This window comes from Choloepus didactylus, chromosome 2, assembly GCF_015220235.1.
Source record: "Choloepus didactylus isolate mChoDid1 chromosome 2, mChoDid1.pri, whole genome shotgun sequence".
NCBI classification, from domain to species: domain Eukaryota; kingdom Metazoa; phylum Chordata; class Mammalia; order Pilosa; family Megalonychidae; genus Choloepus; species Choloepus didactylus.
This window is the reverse complement of record NC_051308.1, coordinates 131,650,606-131,671,921: the sequence shown is the minus strand read 5'-3', so window position 1 is coordinate 131,671,921 and position 21,316 is coordinate 131,650,606. Positions and strand designations below refer to the sequence as shown.

At 47.0% G+C, this 21,316-nt stretch overlaps 2 protein-coding genes across 5 annotated transcripts in view; both read right to left on the bottom strand.

Moving 5' to 3' along the window:
- Window positions 1-264: 264 nt before the first annotated feature.
- On the bottom strand, window positions 265-4,634 carry MYBPHL (myosin binding protein H like). The gene is given in 8 exon segments (XM_037808473.1): window positions 265-541; window positions 1,586-1,722; window positions 1,812-1,952; window positions 1,955-1,970; window positions 2,100-2,239; window positions 2,494-2,689; window positions 3,240-3,328; window positions 4,628-4,634. Coding segments are annotated over 8 exon segments (999 nt in total). The 3' UTR covers window positions 265-268.
- Window positions 4,635-14,459: 9,825 nt separating this feature from the next.
- The window catches only part of SORT1 (sortilin 1), a 72,097-nt gene continuing 65,240 nt past the window's right edge, over window positions 14,460-21,316 (bottom strand). For 2 of the 4 annotated variants that reach the window (XM_037826460.1, XM_037826461.1), the window contains exons 17-21: window positions 21,107-21,215; window positions 20,220-20,318; window positions 19,614-19,720; window positions 19,203-19,326; window positions 14,460-18,979 (exon numbers count right to left, since the gene is read on the bottom strand). In XM_037826460.1, coding sequence (XP_037682388.1) covers window positions 18,965-18,979; window positions 19,203-19,326; window positions 19,614-19,720; window positions 20,220-20,318; window positions 21,107-21,215 — 454 coding nt within the window. In that variant the 3' untranslated portion in view covers window positions 14,460-18,964. The remainder of the gene's footprint in view (window positions 18,980-19,202; window positions 19,327-19,613; window positions 19,721-20,219; window positions 20,319-21,106; window positions 21,216-21,316) is intronic. The other 2 variants (XM_037826462.1, XM_037826463.1) reach the window with 1 other exon arrangement.

The following is a 21,316-nucleotide window of genomic DNA, read 5'->3' as shown; positions in this document are numbered from 1 at the left end:
TCTCGGGATTCCAAGCCCAGGGCTCTTTCCACCATAGGGCCAGTTCTTCAATGAATCAACACTGGACATCTTGGGTAAACCAATTACCTTCCCTGTGCGTCAAGTCTCTATTTTGCGTATTTGCAAAATGGAAATAACTAGTCTTGCCTTCCCTTATTACAGAATTATGAAGAGGAATGAGATAGCGGGTAATAAAAATGACTCCTCGATTGCATCACATTCCGATGATGACCAGCCTGCAGGGAGAAGCAAACCCAGCCCTCTCCATCTAAGCTTGTGGCTCTGGCCCCTGACTTTTCCACCGGTGGAGAGAAGAAACGATTGGCAGCCCAAGGCAGCCGCTCTTGCCATTACCTTTCACATCCACCCGACAGTCCACGGACACCTCCCCCAGGGGGTTAACAGCCTTGCAGGTGTAGATGCCCCTGTCGAAGGGACCAGGCTTGCAGATTTCTAGGGAGCAGATTTGCAGATAAGTGAGGGCTCTGTACTTGGGGTTGCCTTGTGTATCCATCTTGTTCTTCAGCCAGATGATCTTGGGCTGGAAGATGAAGATGAGGGGACAGCAAGGAGTGGTGAGAACCAACTGCTCTCTCTGTGCTCAGCCACCTGGGACTCCTCACCTACTAGGTTTGGGGACAGACCAGCAAGGGGAATAGGAGCAGTAGGATACTTTTAGAACAGATGACAGGAAATAAAAAGAGAAGAGATGGCAAAAGGATCCAGAAGAGAAACTGGCCTTCTGGAAGACTCCCTGCCCCTTATGTTGTGGGAAGGGGTTCTCCTTCCACTATCTTCGTTAGGATCCAAAGCTCCTTCTCTTGGTTGAAACCCCAACCCCTGAAATTTCACCTCCTTCATCAAGTATTCCTGACTTGAAGAAAAGTGATAACTTCTTCTGTTCCAACCTTCTCAAGCATCTCCTTTATGGACCATAAGTACTGGGTCAGGATCTCTGTTTCATATATACATTGTGAGTCATTCATATCCTGTTTGCACTGTTGGTTTGTGAGTTGCTCTGCCCCCTTTGTTTAGAGAGTACTTTCTAGTGTGAGCTTACTGATACTGTAAGATGTTGTACCCAGATAGTCTGGCCCAGGATTTCTAACACAAAAGGTACTTGATAAGGTTGTTAATGGTGTTTTATGTTGTGTATGGAGGTCAGTGACTAGACTGTAAATAGACAAGAATCTTGCTCAGTTTTGTGGTCAAAAGCTGAACTCTAGGTAGATTGCATGTGCATGCTCCTGATTACATGCAGCATAGTTGGGTGGGGAAGGAGAAACCAATGCACTCCATCACCCCAACCAGAATGACAACTTGAGGTTCAAGCCCAACTGTAGCAGGTCAGTAAGTGAAAACTTCATATAGAAGGAATGAATCATTAAAAAAATAAAACTGTAAACATCTAGATCAGCCTGTCTCGGACTCCAAGTGCCCTGACTGTGTCTATCTCATGTGCTGTTGAAGAGGCAGAAGGTGGTGTTGGTAACAGATGTTTTAATTAGAATGTTCTGCAACATAGCTATGGTTAGGACAGGAGCAGGAAGCAGAGCAGCACAGTCCCCTAGAACTCCCCACTCACCTTGGGGGAGGCACGGATACAGCAGAAGAGCTGGATGTCATAGCCAGTGATTGTAGTGCCGTCTGCCAGAGGCTGGGTAAACTTTGGGGCTTCAGAGAAATCTTGCTGGGCAAACCCCTTCATCTTGTGAACTGTAGCTGAGAAGACCAAGTTGGGCCATGGTACAGTGTTTGAGATCCCCATCCCTCTCCTTAACTTTCCCCAACTTGAGTTCTCCATGCCTTACCTGCTTTCTGGATGTGGGCAAGGTCGGACGTGATAGGGACTGTTTTGCTGAGCCCACATTGGTTTTCAGCAAAGACATGAAATGCATAGGAGTTGCCGATGATGACGTTGGAGACCACACAGCTGGTGCAGTGGTAATGCTTAGTACTGTGAACCACAGCTGTGGGGTCCCAGGAAGATGCCATAAATGAAGTCTGGGAACCCCACCCCACCTCAGCCCACCCCAAGGAGCTACCAGAGTCCCACTCTAGAATGCCCCACTCCTCCTTCCCCCACAGCAGGGCCTCACCCATGATTTTGCATCAGCCTTCTGCACCGTGTATCCAAGGAGCACTGTATTGCCAGTGTCTTGGGGAGGTGTCCACTCCAGGGTAGCGTTGAAGCCCCAAACATGCACCAACTTTATACTCTGAGGAGGACCTCGTCTCTCTGAAAGGGCAAAGCCGTGGCAGTGGACATGGTATGCCCACATGCATTGGAATCACTTCCTGTGTGTCCCTGGCTCCCTTCTCTGCTCAAGCCAGTCTATTTCCTGTAGCCCCCACCTCCCTTTGCCCACCACTGTGTCTGAGGCTTGGGGGGAACGGGTGTTACTCCAGCTTCCCCAGCTTTCTGAGATGGCTCTTCTTCGGCCTGGAGAGGGAGCCCTCGAGGACACCCATCTCCCCCTCTCCCTGCCATACTGATCACCAGGAGGTCAATGGTGGCAGTGGCCTCCAGGTCACCCAGCTGCACACTCAGTTGGTAGTGGCCCGAGTAAGCTCATTGGGCTTCCTGGATGAAGAGGGTGGAGTCCCACTCCCCATTCCGCAAGCTCACACGACTGGAGTCCAAGGCACGGCCATCATGCATCCAAGTGGCGCTAGGTCTGGGCTTGCCCTGTGAAAGGCAGATAAGGCTGTCAAGAGTCCCAAGAGGCCACCCAACCCTCCCTGCTGCAGTAGGGGTCAGATCCACCCTGCTTTCTCATGATGACTTGACTTGCAGCTGCAAGTTCCTTCAGAGGTTGGATCTTCCCAGGGGACTTCCTTCTTTCAGCAGCAGCCTAAGGGTCATGGGAAAGGGGGAAGGTTTTGAGTCCCCACCCTCTGGGAGTTTAGGTCCTGGACACCCAGAGCAGCTGGGGCTAACTCAATAGCTGTCCAAATTCCCAACAGCTCTCCAGACTAAGAGTTTCCAGTCTTCTGTGACTGAAGAACATGGATTAGCCCTTACCTCATCACATGAGGCAAACCCAACCCTCCTGAAACCCACCCTCAGGAATGCACAGTGGAATAGTCATTTGGTCTCAAACTTCTGGTGGTATGGTCCCCTCCATTCAAGGCAGGACAACTGCCCCACTACCAGCAGGACGCTGGGTATTTGTTTCCAAATCAAAAGTCCTGGCCTGGTCCCAACCATGGATCCAACAAGAGCCTGGCATGTTCACCTGGAATGGGATTAGTAGGTTCACTGTATCCCCAAACTTCTGGATGAAGGTCTGCCTCAGGGTCTGAGGTAGCCAGATCTTGGGGTGCTCTGAGTGATGGAAAGAGAGAAGAACAGACGATAAGCCTATCCTGGGTGGGAGGAGTGGATCTCAAAGGTGGATGCCACACACAGCTCTGCCTCTGTGGGTGTGGTGAGCCACACGTTTCTCAGCAAATTAGTCCCTCTTGTCAGGGAATGGGAAGATTGCCCACAACCTTGCTGGATTTAGGGATAAGAGATTGACTGAAGGCTCCCCCTGGACAGCATTAAAGTCTTGGCTGAAAAAGCACTGAGATGCAAGACTGATGTTTACTTCTTTTAATTTATCAATCTCAACTATTGCATTTTTCATCAGTTAAGATACATGTTTCTATGTGTGCACGGACCAGTCCAGTCTGCATGGCTTTTCTTTCTACCCCTCTTCTACATTTGTCCTCAATAACACTCCATTTATCAAGGCCACTTTCTAAGTTAATCTTGGTCTCCAAAGTGTTGGCCGGTCCCCAGGGTGGTGCCAGGCTGGAGGAGAATGCTTTCCCTTCTGCAGGCCCAGCCAACGCCCTTGACTACAGTGGCCCGCCCAGCAGTGCAGCGAGCATCTGGGTCCCTCCTTCTCTGTGGCTGTCCTGCTCCCAGGGGTCTGCGTCATGATCTTCCGGTTTGTGGAGGATCACTTTGTATGAACAAAATCTGGGAAAGATCAAGTCCACTGTTCACTTCCCTTTGATCTCCCAGGCCTGTCCCAGAGAGACACATGGAGATGAGATTAAGTTTATTGGCTTCCAGGGTGAGACAGGAGATTCTCGGGAAAGCACCAAGTGTAAGGTTTGGAGAATGACCAGGTGTCAGGACACCTTGGGCTGCCCTGGCTGGGAAATTGCAAACATCCCACCTGGGCTCCCCTGGGGGACCCCACTGAGATGCACAGGCACTTCCGGCCCCCTCAGGGCTCCCGGCTCTCCCTGTCTCTGGCAGAGGCAGGCCTTGGCTGCTGTTGTCTTAAGAGGAATGTGACAGCACTCAGTTCCCACCAACGCCCACCCCACCCGCCAGTGTCCACACCCGGCAGTTAGAACAACTCCACCCCAGGCACACTGACAGCACAGCCTCCCAGATTGTGGATTCCAAGCTTTTTTGATCACATACATTTACCATAAATACCATAAATACATTCCCCCCAATCGATGTATGTTTACTTATAAATTGAACTGTTCAAATATCATGTTATATAACACAAACATTTAAATAGTGATATAAAAAAGAAAATAAACAGAGATGCTCCTATGTGCTCCCATGTGCTCCCCTATCTCAATTCGTAGACCATCAACTAGAGATGAGGAGCCTCACTCCCCATAGCGCCCCTCACCCTCTCCAGGCCTCCCTTCCGTTGTAAACAAATACAAATGCAAACACACAGGATGTCCTGTCCATTTTATTTACCTCATTCCTGTTTTTGCTGTGTGGCTTGTGTTTTCCCCCGGGCTGTGTCTGTCCTGGATTGCACCTCAACCCGGCCGCAGGCAGGAACTGAGTTTTATGATGAAGCCTTGGGTGTCCTGCTGCGCCCTGCCTCCCTGTGCTGCTCAGGGCCCAGCCTCAATAAGAATCTTGCAGCCCATAGCCCCAGGCCACTGGGTGACCCTGCCTGGGCTGCCCTCTGTTCTCCTTCGGCGGTTCTTGCAGGGGGTTGGGGGTGGGTGGATGCAGGGCATAGAGAACAGAAGAAGCGTTTGTGTGACTGTTCCTTGCCTGTGGCTGTCTTGGCAAACAACCAAAGAGTGGAGAACGGGCTGATCTTGCTTAAGGGTTTTTTGAAAAGGAGGGCAGCAATTGGAAATGAGGGTCAACATCTCAACTTGTTGGGTTTGGCTCCCTACTTGTCAGGCGGTGGCAAGGTGGGGGAAAGTGGGTCTGCCGTCCCTCCCTCTGCCTGCAGAATATCAGGGTTATGAAGGACCCTGATGAGCACCCAGAACAATAGGCAGACTGGGAGAGAAGGGGCTCAGGGAGAGAAACGTTTGCTGCAGATCTCACCGCAGGCTGTGAAATTGGGCCTAGGCTGCAAGGCTCCTGCCTCCCATCTGGGAATGTGGGTGTGAAGGATGCATTCTCCACTGGAGCATGGCATCTCCATCCACTCACCCATCCTCCAGTGTCCACCTAGGCCTGGGCACCCTCATCAGGGCCCTGCCAGTGGTCTCATGCCTGGAAGGAAGAGGCAAAGAAGGGAAGGGAGAGGGACATAACCAAGGATGGAAAAGGGCTGAGGTGAGGAAAGGAAGCAGGACCCTCGTGCCTGGAAGCTATGCACCTGAGCCCTATTCTGCTTAGACCTCAGGTAGGAGACTGACTCACAGACAGATGCCTGCTGATTTGTTTCTACTTAGTTTCTTAGAAAAGTATGTTGGAAAATGTTAGCATTCTTTTATCTGAACCAAAGAGAAAATAAAGAAATAGGTTCATTTGGAACATAAGGTAAGGTCAGAAATGGCCCTTGATATCCAAAGGGGATCCCACCTGGGGCAGAAAGACCCAAGAGGAGGGCAGACAGCTAAGGTGATGGTCTCGCCCTCCCTGGGGGTCTCCTTTGCCAGTTTTCTGCTTGTAAGTGGGATCCCCTTAGAAGATGAATTGATAGGGGGGAAATGTAAGTTACTAGAATGTTCCATCTCTGAGAATTTAAAGGCAAGAACTCTGTTCTCAGCAGGCTCCTAGACCCCCGTTGGGAGGGCAGAGGATAGGCTTGAGGCTGAAGCAGCTGACAAAGTGTTGGAGGCTGCAGAAGAGTGTTTGACAGCTCCAGATGCAGCCCTAGAGCAAGCTCTCCAGTCATTACCCAGCTCAACCCAGGCCATCTTGTCAGTACAAGCAAACAAGAGCAATCTGACCCTTTGCTAAGAATGTTAATACGGGGGCTCATTTGGGGCATCTCTTTTCACACTTCCACAGTCAGAGAGAGGTGTTAATTGTACTGCCCTTGGGAAAGCATGGCTTTCTCTGACTCCCGAGGTCTTTAACCTCCTCAGATGCCAGGAGGGATGTGAACGAAAGCTTTGAGCCCTACCACAGAGCCTAGATTTTCTAAGACCAGGTGTGTGATAGTCAAAGTTTGGTTATTTCCTTTCATAAAGTCTTGGGGAAAAGGCATTTTGAGAAGTCCTTTGAGAGCCATTTCCTTCCGAGTTGTGTTATTCTCAGTGCTATATTTCTCTCTGAAAAAAAATGCTAATTCTTTCTTAAAAATTATTAGAGAAAACTGCTTCAAGTTCAAAGATCCCAACTCCTCCAGATTAGGAAGTCCTTCCTAATATCTTCCCTGATTTTATTCTGCTGAAGTTTATGCCCATTTCCTTATTCTATCCTCATAGGAAATAATTGTTCATATCATCTTTTATAATTTCTTTTCACAGAGTGAAAGACTTTCCTCCAGCAATTCCCTAATGGCTATACAGTTCAGACTGAAGTTATTCATTACGGCCTGGAGAGTGAAGAAACGAAGGGGGGTGGAGGAATGAATTGTTACCAAAAGAGGGTGAAGGCACAAGGCCAGCTGTAGTAGCATTTCTGAGAGAAACATCAGCAGAGCCTGGCATGTGGCAGCCTTGGCGTTTATCAGAAGCCTGTCAGGAGGAGTATGAAAGGAAAGGAGTATGGTAACCTTGGAAGCACCTTGTGAAGGACAAGAGTATCATCTCCTTGAAGACCATGAAACTCAGTTCACAAAAAATAAGAGGACAAGATTAGGGAACACTTCCTCGAGGGAAAGATTCCTTCAGGCCATTCCCCTTATACATGGTGGTTTTCACCCTGGCTCACTGTCACTCTCCGACACTGCTCCAGTTATAATTCTTGGTGAGTGCAATGTCCATTCTTCCAGTCCCTGCCGGGCCTCCCTGATCCTTGCCTGCCACTCTTCCAATGACTTTGTCCTCCCTAACTTTAGCAACTCATTCCTGTAGTCATTCTTTGGACCAGTAACTGCAACCCCTTTATACTCTGAATTGCAAGCATCCCACTCTCTCGTCACCACTTCTGTGGCAGAGATGGCTAATTGTCTACCAGAATTTACACTATGCCTTCTCTAGTATCATTATCCTTGAGAAGTGGCTGCCCAGCCAAGGACATTTCCCAACCCTTTCCGCCATAGACCCAGAGACTAGTTCTTGGCAATGAAATGTGAATGGAAATGATGAGACTCACTTCTGGGCTGTGGCTTCTATGAAGTGAGTTCTCTATTTTCTCTTCTGCTGAATGCATGCAGATGATCGAGAAATGGCAGAGCCACAAGATAGAAGGGGCCTGGGTCCCTGAACTACTGCAGAGAAGAGAACTATCTGCTGAGCAGGAGGAACCCTTGCTCTGAATTGTTTTGCCAGTAAGGAATAAATATCTATTGTGCTTGAGTCTTAAATTCTCAGCTCTACTTGTTTTATCGACTAGCAGACCCTAGCAAATACCACCTCCTATCCTGTCAGCTCACTCCCTCTAATGCTCCAACACCCGATTCTTCAGCACCACTGAGATCTATTATCCATTTTCCCACCACCTTTGTACCATCTTACCATCCCTCTCATGTTATCACTTTCTTCCTTATCCAACCAAAGATTTATATCCTTGTAATTGCTCCCTTGCATACACACTCACATTCTCCTTCACTTCATTGCAAATCCCTAGCAGTATACAACCCTGGTTAAATAAATTTTCCACCCACTTTGTGCCTGACAGCCAAACATGACTGGGGAAAAATACAAAACTATGCTGACTTTAAATTGAGGGCCACTAACTGTGACCCCGGACTCCAAATGGACCCTGTCAATTCTGCCAGATTCCCTGGTTCACTTAACTGTCTAGTCTCTGGAGTGATCACTGTACACCTTCTTCTTCTTAAACCTCCTTATCTCCTCCCTTATCCTCATTCTCAGTTAATGATCTTGCCTATTCTTGTTTTTCTTAACACAGCAGCCAGAAAATTCCTTCAGACCCACATCTGATCATACAAGTCCTCTCTCAACACCCTGCAATGGCTGCCCATCTGCATCAGAGTCAAATGTCTTCACAAAGGCCCCGTTACCTCTCTGACCCCAGAGCTTACCTCTCTCCCTCACTCTGCTCCAGTCTCAGCAGCGCCTACCCACACAAGGCACACTCCTTCTTCAGGGCCTTCCCTCTGCCAGGAAAACATTCCCCCTGAACATCTGCATGCATTATTGCTCACCTCCATTAAGTTGCTGCTCAAATATCACCTCATTGGTGAGGCCTTCACATAATATCCTATTTCAAACAGGTAGTGCAGTTTCCTCCCCCATCACTGTTCATCCCTCGTCCCTGATTTATTTTCCTGCATAGCATTTGTTGCCATCTGACACTTCATGTATTTTACTTGATTATTTATTATCAATCTCTGTCCACTAAAATGTAACCTTCATAAGGGCAGTTATTTTTGCTGATTTTGTTCATTTCTGTATCCCTAGTACCTAGGACAGTGCATGGCATGTAATAGCCAAAAGATAAATATTTGTAGAAGGAAGTAGGAAGGGGAGGAAGGAAGGAAGGGAGGGAGGGAGGGAAAGAGGAAGGGATGAAGGAAAGAGAGGGAAGGAGGAAAACTGCTCCATGGGGAGCCGAATCCCATGCCTAGAAGACACAGATCAGTTCAGCTTGAGAGAGGGTCAGTTGGAGCAATTATGCTGACATCAGCAGTTGGGCGCTCTCCCCCCCCCCCCCCTTTCAGGGTCACATTTTTTACATCAGGGATACAGCCTGTTCCGTATTTAGGAAGCTCTCTTCTGGCCCCTTGCCCAGCTTTGTGTTCAGGACACAGTGCCCCAGTGTGATGCTGAGGATAGACAGAGAATTGTTTCCCAATGCCAGCTACCTATGCTTATTTAGCTGTGGAGCAGGCTTTCTTGTCTAACAGGTCCATGTTGGCTCATTGCGGTTTATTTTGATGAACTTGTTTCTGCTTCGGATGCCAGCCCTTTCTCTTATGCTCTCACATGCTTGCTGCAGTACCCCTGCTCTGTCCCACAAGCTCCCTAGAGGGAGGAGGAGGAGTTAAGAGGATGAAAAGTCTTTGAAGCTCACAGGGGTCATCTAGTCTGGGTGCCCTTCACCAGAGGCCTGTGCACCCTGTAGCATCTTTGGATGGGCTTCAGGGGCTCTGCTAACTCCCTGAATGCTTTTGTGTATTTTTCCTGGGGTGAGTTCATAGCTTTCGTCATCTTTTTCCAGGGGTCCATAACCATCAAAAGCTTAAGAACCATTGATTGAGTTCCACCTCTCAATTTGCAGATGAGAAATTGGAGACCCAGTGAGGTGGATTGACTAACATAGGGTCACAGGACAGAGCTAGGATTTGAATTGTAACCTCTTTTTTCCTAGTAAATAACAGATGCAGACTTACTTTGCAAAGGGTCAAATGGTGTCCTTATTGTCAGTGACCTCTGGGAAGCCCCAGGGTTGTGCTGGCGGCCCTGAGGCCTGCAGGGTAGGAGCTGCCGCACTCTTCAGTCCCCTGTGGGACCATGGCCAGGGACTGTCAGGAGCTGCCCACCCACTGCTTCCCACCGTGTAGCCGCAGGGGAGAAGTGAGGGTGAGATGAGGGCCCTCCCCCCAGGTTTTGCGGAGGAGAAAGTCAAATCTAACCTCTTCCATTAGGGTGAAGGGAGGCAGAGAACTTCTCCTACACAACCCTATTTGGAAGTAGAACTCCTAGTCTTCACCCCTGATTTGGAAGTATTTTATCTACTCACATCTTGGTTTGGCTTCTTCCAAGGCACTTTGGATTACTCCAACAATCTTTTCAACCACCCTGCTTGGTAGATATTATTAATCATCAATTTTACAGAGAGGAAATTGAGGCTGAACAGTTAACTGGCCTGTTCAAGGTCACATAGCTGCTAGAGGCAGCACTGGGAACTGAGCCACCACCTTTGCCTCCAGGTCCAGGTGTCTGTTCTCCCACCTCTCCCTACCCTGGGATTCCATGGGTTTCCTGTCTGTGGTCTCTGTATCCTCTGCATTAAGACTTCAAAGTGCGGAAAGCAAAATTTGTGCAGGTGATACTCTTAGGCATTTAATACAGCCTTGTGGTTGCTTCTGCTGATTAGCACGTAGGAGAAGGGAGAAGCCCATGTTTCCATTCATCTCTTTTCTCCATGAAAGGTGGGCACTGGGCTTCTGCCCTCCACCTCTGGTCTGCTGAGCCAGGAACAGTGGGAGACATACCTGCTCTTGGCTCCCAGGTGCCTCCCAGGTGAGTGCCACAGAGCTGTTAGCTTCAGCCGGAGCAGTGGGATGGGCAGGGTGAGGAGGGCACCTCCTAGTTTGAGAGTGTCCCTTTGCTGAAAGGCTTACAGAGACCACCATGGAGGGAGGACTGAACGCTTTTCCCAGAAGGGCTCTACTCCCATGGAGCTCTGATTCTGAGAGGCAGGGTGTCATTGTGCTGTTCAACACTTAGCTTCCCAGTTGCTATAAGCCTTTGATTTCCCCCTTCTCCTGATCAGGGCAGCCACCATCCCACCTCTCCTTCTCTTCCTGACTGGCTATTAGTAAATCAGGTCCTCCCAGTCTCTGTGAAAGACACTTTTAAAAGGTAAATGTGTAAGTAGATAATTTTTAGTTACTGTAAAGCACTACAAACACCATTCACTGACCTCTCAGCAAAACAGCAAAAACCCAGCAGAGACACTTCAGCAGCAAGAATCCATCAAACAATGAATGCTTTCCTATCCTGGGTACCAACTCCATAAAGTCATTTAGTGCTGCAAAAACCTCCCAAGGTGCAGCCAGGGGGGTAGGGAGAACTTCCCTGATTCCCCCACCTAGTCTCCGTGACCCCACCAAGTGCCAGGGGTCACCTTCTACAGGGGCCAGGAGCTGGGGAATGGGGCTGCCGACCCCCTGCCCAGGTGAAGCTGGGGGTGTTCAGCATCAGCTGAGCTGGCTTTCTTCACCTTCAGCACAGATCCAGAGGATCCCAAGGCCCCCTCCGGAGCTGTGGCTGCTGCCATGCTGGGCTGGCCCAAGGCTGGGCTCCAGCTGCAGATTTCCACTGCAGCTGGTGAGGGTGGGGCTGAGTACCTGCTCTCTGGCCTGTCTTCCCAGGGTCCCAGCCACGGGGTTATGTAACTGGGCTGGCCTTTTCCCACTCAGATACTGTCAGGAGAAGGGCTGAAGCAGGCGCTAGAGGGAGGGAGGGGTATCAGAGAGCAGCCCAGAATAGCCACAGGAGGAGGGCCGGGGTGGCCCTGCTATCCTGGGAGAGAGATGACACCCCTCACCCAGTGATGGGGCAGAGGTGGGGGAGAGCGCCTGAGCACAGACTATCTGTTCCAGTTTGCTAATGCTGCTGGAATGCAAAACACCAGAAATGGATTGGCTTTTATAAAGGGGGTTTGTTTGGTTATAAAGTTATAGTCTTAAGGCCTTTAAGTCTCCAAGGTAAGGCATCAACAATTGGGTACCTTCACTGGAGGATGGCCAACGGTGTCCGGAAAGCCTCTGTTAGCTGGGAAGGCATGTGGCTGGCGTCTGCTCCAAAGTTCTGGTTTCAAAATGGATTTTTCCCAGGATGTTCCTCTCTAGGCTGCAGCTCCTCTTCAAAATGTCACTCTTAGTTGCACTTGGGGTATTTATACTCTGTTAGCTTCTCCAGAGCAAGAGTGTGCTTTCAACAGCCGTCTTCAAACTGTCTCTCATTTGCAGCTCCTGTGCTTTCTTCAAAGTGTCCCTCTTGGCTGTGGCAGCTTGCTCCTTCTGTCTGATCTTATATAGTGCTCCAGTAATTTAATTCAGACCCACCCTGAATGGGCGGGCCAACACCTCCATGGAAATTATCCAATCAGAGTCATCACCCACAGTTGGATGGGGCACATCTCCACAGAAACACTCAAAGAATTACAATCTAATCAACACCAATAGGACTGCCCACACAAGATTACATCAAAGATAATTGCATTTTGGGGGACATAATACATTGAAACCGGCACATCATCCAAACAGCGCCTCCGACTGGATGACATCTCAGCTCACCCAGCAGGGTGAACAGGTCCAAGAAAGGGGCCCCCAAGTTATATGATTCACTGGCACACCCTTCACTGCTCTTCCCCCACCTTCTCCCAAGTTCAACGAATTGTCAAGTCCTACCAACTTGACCTTTACAGGGGCCGCCCCCCTCCCCTCCACCTCCCACCCTTTGTTGCCCCCTTACTAGTGGTAGAGTGCAGGGCGGGGGTGAGGATCTGCACGCTGCAGTCAGACTACCTGGGCTCCAGTTTTGGCTCTATCACCAACTAGCTGTGTGACTTGCAACAGGTCACAGTCTCTCTTAAGTCTGTTTCTTCATCTGCAAAATGGAGGTAACACTAACCATAGGGTTTTGGGGAGGATTAAAAGAGGTAATCTGTGTAAAGTGCTTAGCAGAGTGTAGCAGACTAAGTGCTCTATAAACTATTTTTAGGTCAGGCCAGCATTTCCCCTTTGAAAGCTCTTGATGGCTCCCTTGCCCCTGAGATAGAGTACAAACAAAGTAAGAGGCAACCATGGTGGAGGGGACAGAGCCGGGGGCCTAAGGTCAGAGGACTGGGAGTGTGACTTTTGGCTATATGGCTCGTTCATTAGCGAGGTGATCCTGGGCAAACCACAGATTCAGAACCCCAGGTTCCTGGTCTGTGAAACGCGATGATGCCATAATTGTGTTGAGGATAGGATGATAAAATAGGAGTGGCCAATACAGGAGTAACACAGTAGGAGTGACTTACACACTACAGGTACTCTGATTTCCAGGCTTACCACACCATCCAAATGACCTTCCTATATACTCCCACTTTGATCCCCAGAAGCCGGTATTTCCTCTTTATTTTCTTCATGGAAACAAACAACAAAAGACAAGTTTGGTTGAATGAATGGGTCCCTCACTCATTCCTTCTTTAACCTCCAATTTGGAGGCCAACAGGTTCCTGGGAGCCTGTGTTATTATCTTAGGGTGTGGAGCAGAAGTACAGAACTCCTCTTCGCAACTTGTGTAGGGGTTGAGGGCCAGGACGATCTGTAGATGAACTGTGGGCCTAAGAGCTCGTCTGTTGGAGCCTAGGATGGTTGAAGAGGGTGACTGTGGTTTGGTTGCTGGGGCTAGGTGGTAAACGGCTGGGCTTATGCCCCATCAGGACCAGTTTGAAGGCTTCTCTGACCTATTTCCCTTGCCTGACCCAGGCAAGGCCCCCGTAAGTACTTACAGGCCCCCAAGGGGCTGGCTCTCCAAATCCACCCCCCTTTTACACCACCATACCCACAGATGGGTTAAGAAAGGGGCCCATGTTTCCATTCTTGGGGCTCTGTTGCAACAAAGGTGTAAAAGAATCAGATTTCAACGGCAGATTCCTAGGCTGTCCCCATCAGTTGAATTGGTCTGGGGTGGGATCTAGGAATCTTCATTTTTAAGAGCAACCTAGTGATTCTGGTGCACAAAGTCCTAGAACACTATTTCTGCATATTCCTCAACGTCAAACAACTACCTTAGATAATCTACTGGAGTAAAACTCTCTCATTTTCTAGACGGTGGGCTTTTAAAGAACAGGGCTTTGCCTGACAGCTTCAGACCATGATGCCACGGTAAGTACTAAGCAGAAATGTCACCCCAGGATGGGGTGGGAAGTGGTCTTCAAGGCTTGGCCTAAAGGCTGAAGGGGGTGGGAAGGAACCTTTCCTGAAAAGAGAGATTTGGGGAGAGGGAGCTGTACTCTTTGAGGGTCCTTAAATGAAATGGATCAGGATGGACGCTGAGCAAGGGCAGCAGAAGAAATATGAGGGACAGACGGAAAGATACCACAGTTGAACTCGGTGTTGTCTTTTGTCACAGTTGCTACGAGGAACATAGAAGGCTGGACAGGTCGTGTGCAGCAGCTGAAACCGGAGGTGGGTGTGGGGTGGGTCTGCGAGCCCCTCTGGGAGTCAGAACAAGAAAGCTGGTCTTACAAATATCCACAGAAGGTACAGCTTTATGAGCACAGAGAAGAAAGTGAGTAGCTTTCCCCATAAACTAATACCTTTCATGTGATAGAGGCACACTCCTGGCTCTTTACTTGGCTTATTCTCATTGCTGGAGTTTGATTTTTGAAGCTAGAAAACTGGAAAAACCATTACACTGACAAACCGTAGTGTAGTCATCTCAGTAGGTCAGGTAACAAAGTGCAGTCTGTTTTATTTCTAACCCAAATATTGCAAATATACAGAAAATTACCAGTACAAAGTTAAACATATCCAGATTTATTTACACAATGCTAAAGAAACTTTGAGTTTTATTTCCATTTGGTGTAATTTTATCAAGAAGGCTGGCTTTCTTGTGTAACTGACATGGGTCATTGAAACTGGATTATCCCACCTTACATGCAATTTTCTGTCCCAAGGGAACAGAAAACTTGGATTTTTAGAGCACATGCAGTAATGATCTTAGTACTGCTTTACCCTCTGGTAGGAAGTTCTAGAACATGGAGGGACCGCATGCTCAGAAGGGGAGCAAGAGACAAGAGGGGTTGAACAGGCACATGGGGACCCTGAGCATCTCTGTGCACGAGAATAAGGAGAGTATGACCCAAACCCTCCTCCCTAGACATCCAAACATGGGAGAGGTGGGCAGAGCCATCAGGGAACATTCAAGTCACCCTACCACAAAACTGAGGGCATGCGGAAGATGGGAACTGCATTAAAGATGGGGGGTGAGGGGGCATATCAATAAATCATCAGCATGTACACTATACACTTTATACATGTATATATGTACACATATATATAAAGGTACAGATTAGTTTATGTTATTCTATATAATCAAGGGTGCTTAAAAATGTACTGGTGTGAAAAAAATGCATACAGCAAGTCGTTGAAAACAATTTCAAATTAATGTTCTGATTCTTAACTTGTTGTTATGCAACACATCCAAGAAATCAACATGCTCCTGCTACAGCAATTATCTTCCATGAAGGCAGGACCTAGTAGGTGATCCCAGAGCTGCCTGAGCTGGGCAGGTTGGTGGCAGGTGGAACAGAAAGTCTAGCATCTGCTGACTTTGGCCCTCCCTGTCACTCCATCATGTGGCAAATCTTAACCTTTGGTTTTGTTAAAAGGATGTTTTAAGTCCATGTTCATTTTCTGCTGGAGTAAAGATGGTGGCAAAGCTGAAAAGCTGAATCTATTCCTGTTTTAGCAATTCCAGGTACCTGGCTTTATACAGGAGCGAGGGAGCTACACCAACAAAGAGCAGGATGAGCTCCGGGCCACTGCTTACCTGGGCAGGGCTCTCTAGAGCTCTCCTAACAGGAAAGAGAATCTCTTTACCTGGATGGTTTGCCTAGAAAATAAATAAACGCCTGCAGCCTGGCCTCTTTTGGCATCCTGTTATCGGGATGAAGGCTATGGGAGAACTAGCTACGGTTTCCAGACCTGGTGAGGAGCGGGAGGTGGCCAGCACATTACTAACCTGTCAGGGATGAAAGGTCACCTCTCCGGGACATAGAGGCCCAGAGATAAACCTAAGGGTAAGAGATACACACTGAAAAGCCTATAGAGAGACATGGCAAATTCTAAGTTTCAGTTTTAGAAAATCTATTGAATCTCCTGAGCCTACCCTAGAACTGCCATAATTCTCTAAAGACTTTTATTCTTTTAAATGGTATTCATAATCAGTTAATCTAGGTGGCTCCATCCCGGGTCTCTCTGGACAGGGAGCCGGAACACTGCCAGTGATCTGGTCTCACTAAAAAACAAACTCCCCTCAGGCCCAAGACAAATGTTCCCAGAGTAGGGAGGGCCGGTGAGTTCTGCATCTGGATTGAAGAACTCTGACGACTCCGGACTGTGTGCTATGCCCAGCCTGCCTCTATAACACTAAATTCCAGCACTAACCTTCAGAAATAATCTCTTCTGTTCCCATCTCACCTGGGAGTTTATAAAACGATGTATTTATCTTCAAAGTCAATGCTCCTAACTTATGATTTGTAGAACAAGTTGGAAATTTCTTTTTCCCTAGAAGCTATAATGGATTTAGGCTGTTTTACTCTGGCTGGGGGAGAGCAGGCTGATAGAGAATGTAAACTAGCCAATTAAGGGACGGAGCTGGCTTGTAAGCAGCACTCAAACCAAATGAGTAGCAAACCAGGGACTGAAAGCAAAGAGCATGGCGATGCATGACCCAAGAATAGACATTCCATCCCTGCACTCTTCAACAGTGAACCTTCAATGAAATGAGGGGGAGTTTCTAAAAGCATATTTTAAATTACCATTAATTTGATTTCTTTTTAGCTATGAAAAAACAAGGGAATACAATTCATTTATCCAGGTGGTCAGAGTTTAAAAAGGTGCTAAATACTGCTCTGAAAGAAAATGCCGTCCTGAAGAAAGGCAAGTCATTTCTAAGAGGCCCTGCTCCAAGTATTCAGCACTTGCAAGCACAAAAGGTTTCAAGAGTTCTAAAGACAACCAACAGGCACTGCTTGTAACACATACAGGCTCCCTGGACAAGTTACTCAATTTTTGTACCTCAGCTTCATCTCTTAAAAATGGAATATAATCCATCTTTTTTTTTTTTATCTTGCAAGAATGTTGTGAGGTTCAAATGACATAATGCAAGTGAAAGTGCTCTGAAAATTGTTAAGGTCTACAGAAATCCCAGATATTATTATAAGTGAAGGGCTTTTTCTTATACGGTTAGAGAATATTAACTTTTCCATTACAGATATTTTCTACATCTGAAAACTAATAAGACAATTACCATACATAAGCACATCTACCCACACTGGGTATGTGCTGGGAGAAAAGGTTTATGGTGTAAATAGGCCTTTTCTGGGCTAGGAAGTGTGGCTGGGAGAAAGGCTGACATTTTTATCATCTGTGAGCTGGTATATCTTTGGAATTACTTGAAGTTTTAAAACATGCAAATTTAATACGCTTTTCCTAAAAGACTAGTGCTTTCTGGCCTTAAACATTAATTCTCTCCACAAAAACTGTTCTCATTTTTTAACTGAAGCTCCCTGACTCATTTAATTTTACTGCAGTTTCAAATTCTCTATCCACTCCCTTCCCCACTTTCCCTGCTGCTGTTAATCCATTCTGGTGAGAAGAGAACTTGGCCATCTGCTCACGCATTCTGACAAAAGTTAATTTGGCACATTTACTTTTCACTGACTTTCTAGCCACAAAACAAACTAGCAGCAAAATGGCAGCTACAAAAGGAAAAATGTCCCAATCATAGTCAATGGGAGAAGCTGTGACCAGCACAACAGGTATACTTAGATTGAAAATTTACTATACTATATTCCTGTATAGCAAACATTTATATTGTATTAAAACTAATTATTGCAGCTTTTCACTACTACACATCCACCTCAAAATTCACCCCAACTACATTCTATAATTTAATTTGGAAAAATATCAAATGGAAAACTTCCTTTAATTTAAAAGATGAACTTATTGCACCACACAAAGCATCATCCAAACTGGAAGTGTGTTTTCAACTGGTTCGGCCAAGGCGTTATGCCAATAAATTACTTGGCAAAACTGGAAAAAAGGACGAGAAGGAAAGACCGGTAATAAAATTCTAAAATATATTTTTAAAAGCCTATAAATCTGAAAACATCTCTAGTTCTTGACTCCATGCACAACAGCAGTCTAAGGAGAAGCAAATAAGCAGCTACTTTAATGATTCAACAAAGAGCAAACACAACAGGTGAAAAGGGAAAATGGAAGACTGTGATGTCTAGTCCTCAGGGGTTGCACTGGGCTTCAAAAATCAACCCTAGTGAAGAACTCATTCAGCCTGTGCAGACATCATGGGTAAGCCTGAACCCTGTCCTTGAGCAAGTCCACTGGCACACATACAAAGCATGGCTCGAAAGACCTCAGAAGCTGCAAGAATTTCTGTTTTAATAGGAGCTAAATCTAGTCAATTCTCTGCTGCTCTCTTGGCCCTGGCCCTTAGTTAAAAATATTGCCATTTAAATTTTCCTGATTTAGTATTTTGGAAGCACATGGTTAAGTTAGTTGCCAAAGGGCAATTAGCAAGGGTATATTGCCTAATTAAAGAGGAGAAGAGAAAAATCACTGCGTCTAGGGTCCCTGGGGAGGAGGGGAGCAGGAATCTGTGTGAAGAGCTGGTGGGCAGTGTTCTTGGAGGAGGGCTGTCCCAGAGGGAGAAAGGCTGCCCAGGCTGTGGCAGGCATTGCAGCCTTGTTTTCATCTCTGCATCTGCTTCATGTCACCAGCAGAGCCCAAGGACAGCACCGAGTATATTGTGAGAGGTGATGCTGGAGTTGGCAGCTCCCCTGTGGGGGCAGGCGCCATGCAAAACATGCAAGAGTGAGGTTAGTGGAATGTTCCCTTCAAATTCTATTTCATTTCCCTTAAAAAAACAAAAACAAAAAAGAACCCATAATTTGCAGAAAGACAGAACTTAAAAGTTAAAGAATTTAAAGTTTTTTCCCCTCTTCACAGAGCCAATTGTGAGCGTTTTGGGGTTCCCCACCCCCACCCCGCATTTCTTTAGTGTAGGTCCTTTTGGCTTCGAAGGAAGCAGCAGAAACAGAGCTGGATCCCTCCCAATGGGAAATTTATTTCCCCAAGTCGGAGCCACAGGGAGTGTAAGAGGTACTGCGGTTCCATTATCCATGCTTGGTCCCAGCTCCTTTGAAGAGCTATTCCAGGAGGTCCTGAAGAGAAAGACAAATACCATCATTATTGAAAGGCTGAAGGATTCCTATTTTGAAATCAACCGTCCAGTTTCTGGGCTTGCTAATATTATCTTAAAGGCATTAAGCTGCTGCTTCTAGCTTATACTCTCCTTTGCCCCAACTGCATCTTGATCATGAATGGCAGAAGAGTCACCCTTTTTTTTGTATTTTTAGACCACCCCTCAAGAAGAAATAATCTCACCTCATCTGAGTCATCATGATAACCACTTTTATTAGCGTGGGAGGCCGTGTCCAAAGCATCCACACCGTCCACACCATTGGCCTCTGCGTGCTGCTGTAGCACAGAGTATCGATGCACCAAGAACCTGCAGATGGAAAACTCCATTAATTCTCACTGGTGAGAAGGGGTGCATTTCTTATAGGACTGTGGATTTTCCGAGTTTTATGCACTCTCAGAATGAGTCACACACGGAGGAAGCACAGCCCATGGTTGACATATGGTAAATACAAGATAAGAGATTTTGATCTGATTTTTCAGGAACATCATTTCAACTAGCTGGTTTCTGCCAAGGACAGACCCGACCACATGCACATCCCTGGCCAGCTTTCTGGTTTGAATTCAGTACCTCTGACTGACTCCCATGTTCCTCACCTTCCCCCACAGACGTACTTCTTCACAATGAGCACTCCTGCTACGACCGTGACCAGCATCAGTCCCACAATGGCCAGGATGATTGGAACAGAATTCGACTGGGAATTCTTGATAAATTAAAACACATACACAAAAACATTTATTAGGCATGCATACTCTAGGGCTGAATTCAAAGAGGCTGCTCATTCCCCTCATTTCTCTGAATGATCTATACAGTTCCCAGGCATTTTATGAGGCTATGTTTCCAACCTCCCAAGATGAACCATCTCAATGCTACCAGGAGAATGTCACTAGCAGAGCAAAATCTCCAGCTCTTTGGAGCTGCTGGAATGCTGCAAACCCAGGAGCTTCAACGTCAGAGTTATACCGGAAGCCTTGGCAACTGCCTAGATCAAATGGAAGCTGTGACTTCCACTCTACCAGTGTTCACAGCTCTTGGAGCTTAAGGGTGGAGTGGGAAGGGAGACTATGACAACACTGGGCTGAATGAATCTAGAACAGGGCCATGATATAGCACCAAGATTTATTTAAAAAAAATTTTTTTTATGTAATTTGGGAATGTTTTTACAAATAAACCTTTTCATATATTGTTGGCATTTGACCTACCTGCTTCTGGGTGGGAGATAGGGAGTGTGTGCTTACAATGTATCCAAGAGGAGGCGGAGTTAGATTCTGGGACAAGTTGTGTCCCTGTGAGCGGGAGTCCTGTGCAATCAGACACACAAACACTCTGAGGACAGCTATCAGGAGTCCGGGGCAGGGGGTGCAGAGGAGGAACTTGCCCCCTTACAAATAACACACTCCCACATACTTGTCTCCCATTGCCTTCTTCATCCCACCCCTAGTCAGTCCCTCACCCTTGAGGATGTTTGTGAGGAAGGGACTGGAGATTGTCTAGCTGAACCTCTCATTTTGCAGATTAGGAAACTGAGGCCCAAAGTTTACTGCTCCATATCAAGGTGCCGGTCAAGTCCTCTTTTAAGAGGCTTCCTCTTTACCATACTCCCCAATCCCAGCCAGATAGTTTAATACTCCTGATTTGTAAGCAGCCCCACAACTTGCTTCTAAATCAAAGCCAGCCCACTATTACCATAGTTCATTTTTTCACTCTGAATACACTTTCTGTGACTCAGCACAATGACCCACTCTACCTATCGCCCAGTGTTCTTCTCTCTCACACATGCAAAACTCTAGGCCAAGGCCCTTTAAAGCCCAACTTTTTGAGTCTTTTTCCTAAATGACTATGTGCTTCTGGGACATGGACAACTTTTCAGGACAAGGTTTTATTTCCAGAAAAAGGGAGTTTTCAGTAGGATGAGCTTATCATTATGACCCATCCTTCATCTTAACGATTTCCTGGGCAAAGGAAAGCCTGCCAGAGGTAGTCTGGCAACTTTGTATTCAGTAATACAATTACTGATGCTGTAACTGTGATTTTTCCTGGCAGAACACAAAACCCCACATGTAACTAAACCAGATCTACTTTAACATACCTGCTTTTCTGGACTCAAAAAGTTGCTGGTGCATTTCTTTTTCAAGTCTTTTACTTCCCGAACTGGACTCACCCCACCTTGGCATTTGTCTCCAGGAATTTTCCGGTATCTAGAAGGCAGAGAAGACTTGTTAATAGAATACAAGGATGTATGTCTGGATTCTTGCCTATTTCTTGAAAAAAGCTGCAGAAAAGATTCTTGTCCTTACAC